The sequence below is a fragment of the Brachyhypopomus gauderio genome, chromosome 10 (assembly GCF_052324685.1).
Source record: "Brachyhypopomus gauderio isolate BG-103 chromosome 10, BGAUD_0.2, whole genome shotgun sequence".
Taxonomy (NCBI): Eukaryota; Metazoa; Chordata; class Actinopteri; order Gymnotiformes; family Hypopomidae; genus Brachyhypopomus; species Brachyhypopomus gauderio.
The window spans coordinates 23,932,622-23,949,262 of record NC_135220.1 but is presented as its reverse complement, the minus strand read 5'-3'; the positions used below and the strand labels follow the sequence as shown (position 1 = coordinate 23,949,262).

General features: G+C 46.9%; 1 protein-coding gene across 4 annotated transcripts; it reads right to left on the bottom strand.

Moving 5' to 3' along the window:
* Window positions 1-43: 43 nt before the first annotated feature.
* On the bottom strand, window positions 44-16,641 carry rfx3 (regulatory factor X, 3 (influences HLA class II expression)). Of its 4 annotated transcripts, XM_077020582.1 has the most exons (17): window positions 16,483-16,640; window positions 10,941-11,065; window positions 10,740-10,828; window positions 9,304-9,565; window positions 8,465-8,539; window positions 7,942-8,123; window positions 7,721-7,840; window positions 7,507-7,631; window positions 7,309-7,424; window positions 7,046-7,161; window positions 6,799-6,953; window positions 6,580-6,677; window positions 6,129-6,278; window positions 5,817-6,025; window positions 5,360-5,513; window positions 4,210-4,252; window positions 44-2,852 (listed from the first exon to the last, which is right to left on the bottom strand). In XM_077020582.1, the coding sequence occupies exons 2-17, from the start codon at window positions 11,058-11,060 to the stop codon at window positions 2,575-2,577; spliced, it is 2,292 nt and encodes a 763-aa protein (XP_076876697.1). In that variant the 5' UTR covers window positions 11,061-11,065; window positions 16,483-16,640; the 3' UTR covers window positions 44-2,574. The 4 variants fall into 4 exon arrangements, 3 of the variants coding, with proteins under 3 accessions (XP_076876697.1, XP_076876698.1, XP_076876699.1); XM_077020583.1 differs by lacking the exon at window positions 8,465-8,539 and having other exon boundaries at window positions 16,483-16,641; XR_013133799.1 differs by lacking the exons at window positions 44-2,852; window positions 4,210-4,252; window positions 5,360-5,513; window positions 5,817-6,025; window positions 6,799-6,953 and having other exon boundaries at window positions 6,140-6,278; window positions 16,483-16,639.

Genomic DNA, 16,641 nt, shown 5'->3' with positions numbered 1-16,641 from the left:
AAATGAATTAAAACGGTATGAATCTCTTTTTTTTTGGCGCAAAATAAAAAGGAAAGACCACAGCCGCCACATCGTTTGGAATGATCACAAAAGCACAGGGTCGTCTACTGTGGCATGGTCAGAAAGTAACCGAGAAACGTGATATAGCAGCACAATCAAAAGGCATGCAAGACCAAAAAGCACTTTCATTTAGAACTAACCAATAGCTAAGAGATGGACTTACTCCAGGCACAAGAGGATACAACGTGACACGCCCATACAGAGAAACAAACCTAAAACGCAATTACGCTGGGACGAGGTGGCAGAAATGACAATTACATAAAACTTCAGTTTTTTATCAGCTGTAGCAGTTGTTTTCAGAAGTTGTGAACAGCTCATTATGGTTGACAAAGTTTTCTATTACATTTCACAGATTGCACTCCTATAAACAGTCATGATAATCAGTTATGTGAACAGAAATATTCCAGGCATTTTTCTAATCAAGACCATGATTCAGCCATAGCCTGATTTCAGTAGGTGTGTCTTCAGTATGTTAGGCTTGGGGGATCATCTCCCTCTAGAAAACTTCAAAATATGTAGTCAGGCATAATTGAGAAATGTAAACATCAATCAAAAATATGACAAAACTAAAATGTCTGGAAAGTTACCTAAATCTAGAAGAAAACTAAATCAGTAGTGAAGACAGTGTGGTTTTCCAGTGTGTTCCCCCCCATTACATGACAGCAAATCAGTAATGAGTACAAGTCCTAGGGGAAGAGTAGTCTGTTATATAACCAGCACCACTGGCCAGAGAGAAAGCCAACTAAATGTCCTATTTTCACTGGGAGAAGAAAAAACCCCAAACATCGGTCCTAATTGCTCTCCGATTTATGATGAATAACCTGGCAAATTAAACTAACATCCCTCTCCGTGTTCACAGTCAATGTTAATGGATCAACCAATCAATAGAAGGGCTACAAAAACAATACCACCTGCTTAGTACCAGCTCTACCGCACAGAAAATGTTGGAATTGATTTATATATATTTAGAGCAATATAATATGTCATTGAATCATAGCAAACAGCAACTTTTGGTCCTCTATACAGATATCCAGTGTCTTAACAAATGGAATGATGGTGTGATGTGAATCTGGACAGAATCAGAGTGGAGACAAGAACGTTACATATCTAAACTGCAGGGCACATGGCCAAGGGCTGGCACAGCTGGTGTGAGGTAGGGTGACGGTTCCACGTAAACAAGCTAACGATCAACAGAATACAGCTCGGCTCGATTCCAGCCCTCAGATGCACACACTCACGCTCGCGCACCCATGCGCAAACTCCCTCACTCAGCCAATGGAGGGAATAGACCTAGAGCAGTGAAACAACAAAGACACGTCGTACCACAAAAAAAAGAAAAAAAGGCTTTGCAACTGCACTCGTGAGTAGTCAGGCCACAACCCAGAACTACATTTACGCTCACTGATAATAGACCACACGTCCACAGTCACGAAGCCAGTTTCAGAGACCAGGCGTCGGGCTATCTAGCAATGACTATTCGCCGGCAGTGTGCTTTCTACTACAATAGGAACTGGCCCCTCTCAGTATGACAGCCTAGACAAAACGAGAAGCTGTTGTTGGGTTAAGGCACTATGATGAACCCGAGGTACATTAAATCCCTGACATTCGCTCTGTTTTACAACACGGCACAGGTGAGAAAGGAAACAAAGCTTTACAACAGCCTGGAACAGCCAACCGCCACTCGTTCCTGTTTTTGGTCCAATCAGAGAAAAGAAAGAAAATGTTTTTTTGTTTGTTTGTTTTTGTTTTTTACAAAACCCCACAACAAGTATGTACTGTATATGTAGTGTACGTAAAAGGAATCCTCTCGAAAGCTAACAAGCAACTAATTCCACAAACAAGGCAAGGGGAACACTCCAGTGTAAAGTACAGTCCGATAAAGAAGCAAGCTCGAGAGGTTCCGAGATTCCAGCCTGCCTGAGGTTATAGCAGCACAGTATACAGCAATATTTCCCACTCCAACACAAAGCCACATAGAAAATCGTAAACAATGACCAATAGTACAAATAAATAGAAAAGTGACACATTAAGTAAAAAATAAATTTCCAGAATCAAACAGTGATTACTTTTTCTGTTTTCCTCAGGGAGCTAGTGGCTTGAATTTGAGCTCTTAGTCATTAAAAAGAATAAGATTTAAAAACTCAGTACTCCTATCAACACAACCACAAACATCAACTCTCAGCACCTTCTCTCTTTCAAGGGTTGCTCCAACTTAGAAAAAGCTGTTCCCAATGGTTAGGTGCATATGTGTGACAACAAAGGACTTGAGCTGGTGCAGAAGGATCAGTTCAGCATTGGGCTTGTAATCATGGGTAGTGTTTTGTGTGTGTGTGTGTGTGTGTGTGGGGTCCAGCTCTGCTGAGTGTGACAGAATGATTTATACACCAAGAGATAAAATATGATGGGGTTTGAGGGTGACTGTGGGTAAAACAGAAGTGAAGGGGTGCGTCACGTTGGAGAGGAAAAAAACGGACAGAATAAGTTAAGGAGATGGAGGGTGCGGCCTCTGCCCTATCACACTGACGCGTAGGCGTTCCCAGCGCCACTGCAGTGGCGGATGGTGCTGGCGGTGGCTGCGGGGCCGAGGGCGTGCTCGGCGTGGCCCGCGGACGGCGTGGCTACGCCCAGCATGCCTTGCTGCACCACCCCGACCACGGCGCCGCCACAATCCTCCACGGCCCCCACGTGCAGCACCTGGATGACCTCTGCCTCCGCCCTCTCGCGCTTGGCCAGTGGCTCCTCCGCTTCCTCCATGTCCTCGTCCAGGTCGCTGTCCATCTCGCTCACCTCATCTGGAAGACAAGAGTACGTCCCTCAGTCTCCGGCCACTCTGGGTTCCGTCTGGGCCGCCGTCCACACAGTGCTTTACTACCCAAAACCAACGGCAAAGGGAGGAACGCAAGCAGAACGAATATAAAATCATATAAAATCGTTCGGAAAGAAATGCCTGTGCGCTCATGAAAGGATTGTAGTCTCAACATTCTCAGAAGTGCAGACCTGACTGGCAGCTGATCCCGACCATATGTAAAATATGCATAATCTCTGAAAGACATTCAAGTCTGTTCTGTCAACTAACATGACGACATTTTTATACAAACGGGTTAGCACGTGAGTGGACAGTTTTGATCTTAGAAATAAACGTGTTACTCTATTTAAAAAAAACAAATATATACAGTGTAAAAGTGTTTGATTTGACCAAACCATTTATCTTTTGTATATTTAGTTCAAATATTCTAAGCAAATAATAATAATAACAACTCAAATGCATTACAATATTACAAACTTAGAATAGCTCTTTTAGCCTAAATTACCCAATGCATGATAATTTCCGCCTACTGCTGTCATCGGGAATTAAGTCCAGCAAACAGCTTTCCCCAGTGATGCTGGCGAGGTGTTGGTGCAGGCCACGTAAGCTTTGTTGACAGAAGACCTCCTGTTTGAGCTAGTATTCGTAGGTGTTTATTGAGGTTTTCCCCCCACCCTATTTTTGTGTTATTTCTATATCATTCAAGCTTGTTGACGAACCGATTCCTTCTGGACGGTCCTAACCACTGAAGACATTATGTCGACAAGCACATGTGATTGCAGCCAACACTGTGTAGGACCTAACTCCCCGCTGTGAACACGAACACAAAATGAGCTGTGTTGAAGGCAGTTAACTCTATAAGGTGATGATGTTCATGGAGGAGCTTTGAAACATTTTTTCTTCTTCTTCTTTCAATTGGACACGATGGACGTATTGAATTACCTGGACTTATCAGCGAGTCAGAGCTTCCCAATATGCTGGTCACGTGTAATTCAAGGATGCGGATTACAGCACTTGAATGAGTGTGCACGTAAGCCTAATTTACAAAACAATTGGTATTCACCAATATGCTTGTATCGAACCAAAAAATCTGGGGTGTACACAGTGTATATGAATCTGGGCCAGTCACAGGAGGCCCCATCTTACTCACAATTCTTACAAATGTTTTATGCACGAGGGTCCATGACCAGGTTGATGCGTTGCACTATGAGTGAGGAGGAGCCTACGGGTGGACTTTCTGAATGTGAAGGACAGCAGCATCAACACCCCACTAACTGCACAGGGCTCTCTATCTACGCAGCAACAAGATGCAGAGGAAGTCAAGGCTGGCAAGCTAGGCTTACCTTTGTCAATGTTGGCAGGTGACATGGTGTTCAGTTCATCAAACTGGAACAAAGACAAACACAAATAATTAAGACTGTCGTTCTAACATGCGGCAGTCTCAGTGTTGCTCTTCACTAGCCCTTGTAGATCTGTGTCATTAACTTGGAGATGTGATGTGCGGTATAGCCGTCCTCTATTGTTGATCATTAAACCACTCTTGCACATACTCCGCCCTCTAAAATAAACCCAATACCAATTAGTGCTAATGACTATAAACACTCAATCTCTATGCAAACCCATCACAGAGCATGGGTTAGGTAATTCAGTGTAAATAAAAGATTTACTACATTACATAGGTGTGATGTAGGGGTGTGTTTAAAAAAATCAATTTTTCAATTCAAATCGATTTTCATTTGAATGATTCCATATCGATTTATTAAACCTGAGATCGATCTATAAAATTGGCTAATTTTCCCCGCATATGCGTACCGTTTTAACGTCTCGCGTTTTATACCGCGTGATGTGCTTTAATTCCACCTTGTTTAGATGTATGAACCCTGCAAACATGACTTTGCTCATTGCGTTGAAGCGCGGCGAAGTTTCAAAATTCAAGAGGTGCACGACCTCGCAAAGCAACAGCGCACGGGCGGAGCCACCGCGATTACGTCGTTTTCGGTGCGCGGACGCCGGTCACGACACGTCAAGTATAAAGCTGTGAAGTTTTCTCAACAGCTGGCAATATTGTTATTATTGAGGAGCTGTCTCACTCCTCAACATGTTGATCAGCTCCTTTTCTTGCAGAAAAATTTGACAATCTCCAAGATGTCAGAATGCAGTCATGAATAATCTTTTAAAATAGTTTTTGGACCTTAATGTTTACAATATTCAGAACTATGTTCATAAATGTTTTTGATACATAAAAAAAAAAAAAAACAAACCTAATTTGCACTTTAAAGGGCAAATTTCGCTTTCAATGCCTTTTCTGGAAAAGGAGCTATGTGGAAGTGTGTGCATTAATTGATATAAAGTAAATAATAAACAATAAATAGACAAAGTCATTTCAGATCAAGTGTGACTCCAAAGCTCTTGAAAAGGATTTGGTGTTTGCAATGCCAGCATGTCAGTGTGGTGGGGGGTTCAGAATCCCAGGAGCAGGGCTCTCCTCCTTACCTCACCCATGACCCCAATGGGTGTCTCCCCAGTCGCCTGGGCAACACGGTGCTCCACCAGGTAGAACATGTACTCGTCATAGAGCAGGCGGATGAGGTGGAAGGAGCCGAAGCTGGCGGCACTGCGCAGGGTCAGATCCCGAATCACCATGGAGCTACACCAGAAAACAGCAACAACCAAACATTGTAAACACCTCCGGCTCTGAGCTGTGGGACGACACAATGGCCCAGACTTCAGGACCACTTGCCTGACTTGTCTTTCAGGACAGAATTTGCTTCAGATATTCCCTACAGCCTTGCAGTACTACCTGTTTTTATACATGCAACTAAAGCTGAGGAACTGCAGAGTTGTCATTTAAAAGGTCTGACTCCATTCGAACTTATGGAGGAATAATGATGTAGGGGTTTGTGAAGCGATGCGGTGTGGCACGTTTGCCGTTGAGGGTGCCGACACTTGCCTGTAGAAGGACCACTTGAGTAGGAACTGGCGGGCGGCTTTGGGGAAGCTGGGCCTGTCCTCGTAGGGCTTGAGGACCTGGCTCACCACATTGTCCAGCCAGGCGGCCCACTGCTCCAGGGAGCTCTGCTGCTGCAGCGTGGCTTTGAAGTCCTGCTCCAGCCGCTGGACCACACCCTCCTCGCACTGGCACACCCATGAGGCCTGCTCCTATAGGGCACAACACAAATGGGGGCAGGCATGGGGTCAGCGTTACAGGTCCACCCGACAACTGCTTCCAGGGAGCATGGGGATTGGGAGGGGCCAGGAGGACCTGCACGTTGGCGAAGTCCACGCGGTTGAGGTCGCTGAGCATCTGGTTGATCTGGGAGGTGTTCTGCAAGACGGCACGCGCCGCCTGGGCCAGGTGGTTCAGCGACGTGTATCTGCGCAGGGTCTGGGCAAAGGCACTAACAGCGGACACCTGGTCCAGAGAACAAGGGGACACGTTCACCTCCAAAAACGCTCAATTTTGACTTCTACAGACTTCTGACATTCCTCTGAAGGGTTGTAAATGTTTTTCTTTTGTTTTTACACGAATGAGAGCAAGTAGAGTCAGTCTTTTGCGGACAAAGCCATCCTAAGCACTTCCGTCTTGCCTTTATTCCCCACTGGCCACGTTGGCACTTTTGGATGAACCATTCTAAACTGCACCAAATATCGGTTACCATGGAGACAGGGGGCCTCAAATCCACAGAACGCAAGCAGTGATCAACGGCGCTAACCTTGGTCTGGATCATCTTCTGGGGGATGGCGCTCATGGCGTTGGTGAGCCAGCCCTCAAGGCTTTTGGCAAAGTTACGGATGGCTTGAGTCAAGGCACCTGGCGGGGGGGAGGACAGGAGCAGAAGGTTTGCTAAGTGGTGGAAGGGGGAGAACGTGCCAGCCATTAGCAATGGGAGAATTTACCTGCCGTCTTAGAAACAAGCGAGTCTTGGGCTTACTAGGAATGGGTCTGAGCACGTCGGGGATGAGGATCTCGACCAGGGCCTGGTACATCAGGTGGTCGCAGGCACCCATCCACTTCAGCACGGCCTCGCTCCGGCACAGCAGCAGCAGTCTGGGCCGCGGGAGGCGCCCCTCGATCTCGCTCACACCACTGCACACCATGGAGACCAGCGGCTAGTGGTGGTGGTGGTTTGCGGCGGCGGCGTTACATGGGTGGAGGAGCTGAGCGGCGGGGCGACTGACCTGTTTTCTGTGACCGTGGCTCCCTCGATGGAGTTGGAGGGCGAGTAGCGCCAGAACGTCTGCCACAGTTTCTCTATCAGGCTGAACTGGAGGTTCACCACCACGTCCAAGATGGCCTGCACGTGTCAACCAGCAGCAAGCCAGGCGAATACCCAGAGAGTATACAAGGGAAATGTTAAAGCATCATTAGCTTATGGTGCTGACAAAGCTATTAAAAGCGGTTTATGCTGGATGGTTGAAGGGAGAGTGTTTGAGCCACTAACTTCGCAGTGTTCTCTGTACAGTGCTTGAAGGGCTTTGACATCCTCCGGGCTTACGCCCTCCACGCCACTCTCTCCCAGCTCGAGCTCCACAAACTCAGGGAGAGCCCGAGATGCATCTGCGGGGTCACAGGGGGGACACGTCAATGCCGTTCTCAGCTGTGACTTGTGTGCCGTGTGCCACCGAGCGCCCGGGCTTACCGAGGAACTGCTGATGGTGCTGGCTCTGGGCGATGACGGTCTGCTCGGCGGCGCTAGGGGTGTGCTGCCCACCGCTGGAGTAGTTCTCTCCCGACACGCCGTCCACCTTCTGCACCGGCTTGAACCTGCCGGAGGCACGGATGGCACGGATCACACGCGGACACCGTGGACGAATCGTTCGGTAGTTTAAGGTTGTGGGAACGGGAGCACTCACCTCTGCTTCTGCTGGACGGGCTGCTGCCGCAGGGCCATGTATTGCATGTCCTCCTGCAGCCGGTTCAGTGGCGAGTCGGGCTTCACACGGATCCCGTAGTAATGGTACTTGGAGTTCCCTCTGCATTCAAAACATGGCCAAGCTTAGCAGGTGGGACACTGCACCCGTGAACAGGGGGTGGGATGGGGAAGATCTGTGCGGTCAGTCCAGTCCAGTCCTACCTGGTCCCCAATCGTCGTGTACGCAGGCCCATGAAGATAGAGCGGATGAGCTTGCCAAACGATGCAGCATTGACCGGGTCCAGCTTCTGCTCCTGGCAGTGGCGTAGGTAGTGGTTGTAGAGGGTTGAGCGCGGAAGGCTCACACCTTCAGCCGTCTCGTAGTTGTCCAGGAGCCACTGTAGCTATGGGGAGAGCACACCGATCGCCACGTCAGCCCACTCACTTGGGGTCAACTCTGTCTACAAGCGTGGAGTGCTACATTTCTGACATACATCATCTGCATACAAAAGGAAGAAGTTAAGAAAACATGGCTTTCCTATTACTCTCTGCGATTCTTAATGCCTTCTTAGTGTTTGTTACACCATATGTACAACTTTACAAACTGACTGAGAACAGGGAAAGTGTCCAAAGGAAAAAAGAAACACTGCCCAAGCCCCACCACCATAAAATGAGCAAGGAACACCCTGAGAGAGGAAACGCAGAAGAGCACTGTGAAAGCACTGTTGTCGTGGTTGAAACTTACATGGCTGTTGAGCAGCGAACTTCTCTGACTGGACAAACCCTCAGACTTTTGGAGCGTCTCAATCGCCATTTCAATCTGATGGACCAAAGAGCAAAAGAATAGAAAAAAGAAAAAAGAAAGGGGGGAATCATAACACAAAAGATGGGGGAAAATGATAAAAACGCTGTAGCGACAGACATCCATACTGAAAACCACCAAGGTATGCAGTGATCAGTACAGATTAGCAGAAAATAAACCACCTCAAGCCTCCCAGCCACCAAATCAGACACAGCGCAGGACAGCACAGCAGACAAACTAATTCACACGTGACCTGCTCCTTTCTAAAGGAATAATTCACCAAAAAAAAAGGAGTATTGCTGTTAGTGGACGGTCTCCATAATGAAAATGTGATTCAGCTAACCTCCACTCCACCGATTTTTGTTAGCCATTGGCCTCATTACTGTTCTATTAGCATGTCGTTAGTGTGTCTGTGAGAAGTATTCCTTTCAAACCAAAAGATGTAAGAGGTGCAGAGCAAAGCAACACAGGCCCATCACGGAACACTACCATACCTAACCACTAGAGGTCAAAACTGAACCAGACACCTTTTTTATATATTAATTCGTTGAACTTTGCTTGTTCAGCTGCTGAAGGACCTTCGAAACATCCTGTTTCTCTGGAAACTTTATGCACTTTACAACAAGTTTATATCTCTATGCATCATACACTGCAGTTACTTACCTCAAATCTATCTCTCTCTCTATATATATATATATATATATATATATATAGGAGACGTAGACGCAGGAGACGGCACAAGGGATTTTGCTTTGGTGGCCGAGGTAGGGGGCGGGACCTACCGTGGCCGGAGAGGCCCTGGTGGTCTGGGCTGCGGTGTGAGGGGCGGGGCTGTCCATAGAGTTGCCCCCAATCAAATAGGCGCCCGAGCTGCTGATGATTTGTCCGCCAGACAGGCCCATTCCCAGGCTGCCGTTGCTGTTGTTGGCCAGGCTGTGCGAGGTCACCACCGTGGTCACTTGAGAGGAGCTGCCCTGCGTGTCGAAGTAGTTGCCGCCACTGTTCTGGCTGTACAGCTGGGGCTCCGAGTAGGAATACGTCCGGCTAATTTTTAAACGCACATAGACAGACCACCACGCACAAAGCACAGTTAGAATTATTTGTTAAATTGCATCATACCAATTCATTTAAAAGGTGTCGTTAACAGGTCTAATTAAGCTGCTTCTGATAGAAAATTTGAGCCAAATGTTCTTTTTCAGACTATTTACTAACATTTTCACAGACTAACTAGGACAACTGGTAGTTGAGCAATCTCTGGGCATTCTAAGCTAACAACTGTGATGACCTACAGAGATAAAAATAAAACAAATTGAATACATGTTGAACCTTAAAGGGCTCAATTAAAGTTTGTGTTTTTATAGATCCACAGAAATATTTATGATGGGCTTGTTCAACATTTTGACAGCACTAGTGGTAGTGGAGAGGAGTTGTTGAACTCAGGGGAGAAACCCCAACTTGAATACAATGTGATTCGTCTGCTTTCATCCGTCTATTTGAAAGTGCCGTTTTCATGGATACAGAGAGCACCCGAGGATCACAGCATAATTGTAATTCAAGTGAAGGTGTCATTTAGAAATGTGTGCTTGCCTTCGATACAATGACAATCGTTTTCTTCTCTTTACAAAAACATGACACCAAGAGACGTTCTAAATATAAACGATTTTAGTCCCACACAGGAAGGAGAGTTTGTGGCAGTTCTTTTAAGCACTCAATGGGACAGGTCTTTTGGCGTGGCCTCTGCTGGGGAGAGGGGTGGTTCGGCTCCAGCATTTCAGTGATGTACTGTCCTCCTCCCGAGGGCCAGGAGGGTGGCAGTGCTCACCCATGCTCACGCCCGTGGTTACATGATGGACCACCCCCGAGGCGCCCCCACCCCCTCCAGCGAGACGCCCTGCTGCGGGACACTTCAGCCAAACGTGGGGAAGGACATTTGTGGCTCTTTTGTTGCTAGGCAACCAAACAAACCATCGAGCTGGGCTCTGAGCGGTAGCTCCTTGTTGGTCGTGCTAATGAACGTCCTCCGAGCTCGCTGGACGAACACCCTGCTGACCTTGCTAACAGCAACAAATATTTGCAAAACTTGTTAGGTAGTTTCTTGCAAAATCCTTTTGGAACCTTTCCAGGCAGTATTATGGTGAGCTCACAAGCCCTTAGTGAAAGCAGTGGAGTCTTTCAGCAGTGTGGAGAAGTGCTTTGAGAAGTAAATAAATGTGCTCACATGTTTCCGTTAGCATACACGCCGCTGTTCTCTTCCACATACTGCACCTGTGCTGGGTATACATGCTGGACCTGTTGAACAGTCTGCGCCTGTGGGGAAAGGGGAGAGCGTTGTGTAACACGGCTGATGTGGGGAGTCTGTGGCAGGGGGCGGGGCTTAGGGCGAGAGGGTGGGGCTTGGGGCGAGAGGGCAGGTGCTCACCTGCTGCTGGACGGGCACCTGAGAAGCCACCTGCTGAGCCGTGACAGAAGGCTGCACAGGCACGCTGGTCTGGAGGGGCACAGTAGATGAGGAATCAGCGCCCGCCTCTGGGGTCTGCATGGCGCCTGCGTGAGAGGGAGCGGAGAGGGGGGGGTGTAAACAACCGTTGTCACTCACCAAATTATGCGCCTCACAGTCGTGACACGAACCCGCAAGATACACTAATGTTGTGAACGGCCTCTGAGGAAATGAATAAAAGAACACATCCCTGCCTGAAGTCACAATCAAGCGTCTCCGTCTCCCCGGGAGTTAATAGGAGAACCGGCCCACCAGACGAATCCCTGGCTACACAGCGCCTTTGACCACACCTCTTCTAGCAGCGCTGTCGTTTACATAAAGCACTACTTATCTCGAAGGCGCTGTAGTTTAGCACAATAAAACCATTTCAAAGGACTGTTCGGTTCGTCCTGAGAAACAGAGTGGAAAGTGTTGCCAGATCATCTCGCAAAAACATGCACACGCTCCAGAGGCTTGCACCACGGTACATCATTAAAGCATCTTTATTGAAATGAGAAAAACGACCATGAGACACTGTCTGCATCGAAAAATTCAAATTATATATATATATATATATATATATATATATATATATATATATATATATATATATATATATATATATATATATATATATATATATATATATAAAAATGCCCCTGGCCTCCGCTGCGTGCGTCCCGCATCGACCTCGTGACCGAAATCGAAGCCTGAGCACACCAGCACAAATGCCCAGCCTGGAAGTGCGGGGGAGGGACAACGCAACAGGACGCACCCGGCCTGAGAAACTGCTTATCTGGTGGCTGTGCCCATCTGCTCCATCTGACGGTGACGTAGAGAGACACCTGGTCCAGCTGGGCCCCGCCCACAACTATGCAATAACACCCCCCCCCCCCCCAAACGCTCAAACATCTTGGTGAGTTGGCGTTGCTGCGTTAAGCTTGTTGAGAGGAAGCAGGTCTTTTGCGCTTGATAACGCACTGGCGGTGCTGAGCCTCTGTCCGTTTTACCTGATGCGGCAGAAACGGATCTGCACGCAAACAGATCTTAGAAAGGAACGTGTCCAATCAGTTCTCCGCGAGCTCGTCAGGAAGTTGGGCGTGGATAAACTGTCCGAACCCGGCGTACGCCCCTCGTTTCGACGTGCTCCGGACACGGTGACGCAACAAATGGAGCGTGTCGAAGCGTCCACGGCAACGGAGGCAGTTAATAATTAATCAGCTCAGAAGGCTTGTTGGTCAGGTCTCGTGTTCTGTAGCATTTTTTTTTTTACCATGGTATAAAATGGCTGCTGCCTCAGCAAAGTCACACGCGGCAAAGTTTGAGTGGCCAGGATTCATCAGCCTGCTCTGTGATCACGTTCACCAAGTGTGAGCATGGGCGGTCTTCCTCGGATACCCACCAGAACGTCTGGAGTGTGTGTGTGTGTGAGAGAGAGAGAGAGAGAGAGAGAGAGAGAGAGAGAGAGAGAGAGATGAGGGAAGGTGCATGTGTATGTCAGAGAGACAGACAGAAAAGTAAGAACAGGAGAGAATGAGAGAGTGAATGAGTATGTGAGGGAGAGAGTGAGAGAAAGTGCATGAGAGATAGCCAGCCCCCATGAACACAGAGTGAATAAGGCTTCACAGCTGCATCCTGAGCTCTGACTTAAAGTTTCCATCATGAGGTCTCTGCTGGCTAATTATACCCGTGCCTCCTGACAGCCGAAAGGCTCTCCCCCGAGGCTGTGCACTCACTCGCTTGCCACCTCCTCCTCCTCCTCTCCTACTCCTCATTTACCTGGACAATGCAGGTGGTGTTCAGGTGCATTTCACATCCCCATCCCCCAAACACACACACACGCACACAAACTGTCTTAATGTCTGATTACACAGCGACATGTGTATGCGCTAAGGGAACAAGGTTAATCGTTGCAGTCTCAGATGACCGTGGAAGTGACTTGATTAGACTGGCCGCTTTTTGGGAGATCATGGCATGTGCGAGTCATCAGGCCAGAGGATAGAAAAACAAGTGCATAATGTCGAAGTTACAAGACTGAAATATATCCATTACTGTAAGCCCAAGCACCAAAGCAGTTCACAGCAGACCACCATGACTTAAATAGAAGATTTTGTCAAGTTTCACAGACTTGGTGAAATCTTGATCCTGAAGAGAAGTGTGTGGGTTGTGGGCTTTTCATGGCGACTTCTCGTGCGGGAACAGCCACGAAACAAAGCCCAGCTGCTGCGTTCAGGAGCCCTGCCTCATAATGTCTCACTGGAGACGCCTGACGAGGAGTCACAAACCTTTCCATAAACAGGCACCTGCCCGGCTCCTCCAGAACTCCCCCCCTCCCCCCGGGCCCTCTGCACCTTCCCTGCATTCACACACTCCCCTGTGGCCCACTTAAACTCTGTGCTCCGCAGAGCAAGCGGAGCCTCAAAAGCCGAGAGCTAACAAAGGGCCATGAGCTATGGGCTAGCGCCGCCCTCCGCCCCGCCCTCCGCGTCCTGACGGAGGCCGGCATCAACGACCCCCGCTTGCCTGCCGCTGTTGGGCTCTCGGCAAGGCTGGGTCAAACGCTGTTACATCACTGGGCCCGGGGCCAGGCGGGCTGAATCAGATCTAATGTCAGAGAGTCCTGCTCCTATCAACTACACCTGTTAAGTGCAAGGCAGCTGGCACTGTTGTAAGTACATTAAGAGTTACAGTGAACTCGCTGCATACATAGTAAATAAAATCTGTTATGGTGCAGGCCAGTCTGTCCTATGCCATTTAAAAATAGCACCAAAATAAGTACAAGGAAACGTCAGGGTAAAAATAAACAACACTTGATTAAGTGGCAATCAACAAACACACAAGCAGCTGTCTTAGGTACGTTTAGGACGAAATGCGATGAAAATGGATATGAATTATTTACCCAGGCCGTCTCTCAAAGTGATTGGAAAAGGAACAGGATACAAAGGACAGGTGGCACGGGCCCATGGCTGCCCCTCGTCCACCTTCAGATAAGTGGTAATGAGATCTGATAACTAGCTGTTTCAGACATCCTGTGCTCTGGTGTGGACAGGAGGGGAGAAGACCAGACAACCAAAATCTCCCCCAAAGCGCTCAGACACTAAAAGGTGGGGAGACAAATCTAAACCATTACTGATTTTTCCTTCCTCCCCAAAGCTTAAGGAAAAAAATTTCAAACCACATTTTTTTCCTACTGATTTTGCATGTTTCTTCTGTATGACAATTATTTTTGTTGCTGCATGACGGTGGCATTAGGGGCGAGTAACCTTCCCTGTTCAGGCCATCTCCGAATAAAAACCAACACCACCTCAATACATTCTCCAAGGGGAAAAAAAAAACAGTGTTAATGTTGAATATGAAGTCCCGCACTAAAGACAGGCATGAAACCTGGGCCTGAACGATCCCTCCACTAACTCAACCCTTCCAGGTAAGCCCACAGTGCACCTGTTGAGTTCTACCAACCTAATCATGGCGCACATCTGTTTCCCCTGGCTAATGAAGACAACAGGGTTACATATCACTGAGGGTTCTGATGCAATTCTAAGAAACTGTCAACAATTTGTTTACAGAGTTGAAAAGGGGAGACAACTGACTATTTGGATTGGAAAACGGTTCGTGTAATATCTGTTATGTGCTCACACAGAACAATTGGGAAATTTGATTGCGGTGGTGAGGACCACACAGTCCCACAATGAGATGTGCACCATGTTTCAGCTCATTTTAGAATATTATGTTACTTCACAGAACGTTTTGTCCAACGACACAACAGCTTCTACACATGGAAAAGTAATGTTGATGCAGCACCTCATTTAATCCCTGGGGTGTAGACTAGGAACCTATGTGTTGCATCAGAAAATAACAGGCGAAGAAACACACACAGACAGAAAACAGGCTGTTAATAGGTATCTGAAGATTAGCAATGAAAATATGATATTGGCAGACTCTCAGGCTATTTATGGAAACTGATATAGGTCAAATTTGACAAAACATTCAACATTTATTACACCATTTTTTTTATTAAGACTAATCACGTTTTATAACTTGTGTTATAACATACTTTGGGGTAATTTTTAGAGTTAAGATTAACACAAAATCATCATTCTAGGTGAACTTACTCAAACAAGCTGAGTCACAATTTCACAAGTAAAGACAATAGTCACACTACTATAACAATGTTTTCAGGCGCACGAAGGCGGCTATATGGTGTAAATAAGCGGAAAAAGATTTCTTGCTTAATTAGTAATCAGTATTGGGGCATCTAGCGTGCTACTCGGGCGAGATTCTCGTGTGGACGAATATTCCACCTCTCGGACGTAGTTTGAAAGGGAATTTAGTAGTGCGGAGTCCTGCTGGATAAAACACGCAAGCTTGTTTCACAAGTACCGCTGCACTAACATCCGAGGCGGTAACAAAGAAGGTTAGCCAAGTGTGCAACTCTCGCCTTGCTAGCTAGGAGCTAATTAAATGGCTAGCTAGGGTTAGCCATCAAGCTGCACCTTTCCACCGAGAGCTACAACAATAGATAGGAAAAAAAGGTGAGGTAGCCAAGCAGCAATTTACTGTGGACCAACGTCTGGTCGTGTGTTCATTAAGCACCATTTCAAACTAAATAAAGTATAGTCAAAACAGCCCATAAATGTTCCTATTGACTCAGGACTCCGCTCCACTAGCCAAGACACCTGAGCGACAATTGTGCTAGTTAGCAAGCGTTAGCAGTAACCACAACTACGAGCCAGCGTCTCTGGTGCTTTAGCTAGCCGCGTTAGCTTGACCAGGGAACTTGGCTAGCTAGCATAATACGCATAAATCAAAAGTAACCGTCAAAATAAAAATCGCGCTCGTTAGGTCACTACGCGATTCACCGACAACACACACTATTTATCTAGCTTGCTGTGTAGCTACGTAGCTAAAATAACTAAACTTCAGTTAGATAGCAGTTAGCTCGCACCAGGCCACTTCTATTGGCTAGCTGAAACGAAACACCTGCTTCGTGGTTCAAGAAAAAAAAGGATGCTTGGCTAACACTACGGCTACAATCCCAAAGACCCCTACATAAATGATTTAGCTGCACTATTCGTGCAAAGTTATAAATTAAATACTTAGTTTTCTGGTAAATGTACATCGTTAACGACAATGCATAACAGTCAAATTAGACCATGGCTATGCGGAAAATGCCCTTAGCTAAGGATACCGCTCGGAAAAAAAGTACATGAACAGCGAGCCACGAAAGGGACGCATATGTAGAAACGAATAACTCGGCTAGCTAGGTAGAGATCATGAAATCATGTCTAAATGGATAACAAACTTAGCTAACTGACTAGCACAGCTGGTTAGCTTAATATATATATATATATATATATATATTTTTTTTTTACCAATAAACAATAAATTCATCTTTTGCATTTTCTTTTTAGCAGGCTTATACGAGGCAAAAATATAGACAGGTAGTGTTTTGTAATAAATCAGAACAAGCAACTGTAATATTCACCTGGACTGTGTGGAATTATGTGTTGATGAGGATGAGGATGGCAGAGGTGGTAATGATGGAGCGAGAGGTTGTTGTTGTTGGTGGGTTACAGTCGCCAGGACTACGGTGACTATGGCGCTGAATCACAGGGCAACAGTTGCTATAAAGCGCCTTGCTGTC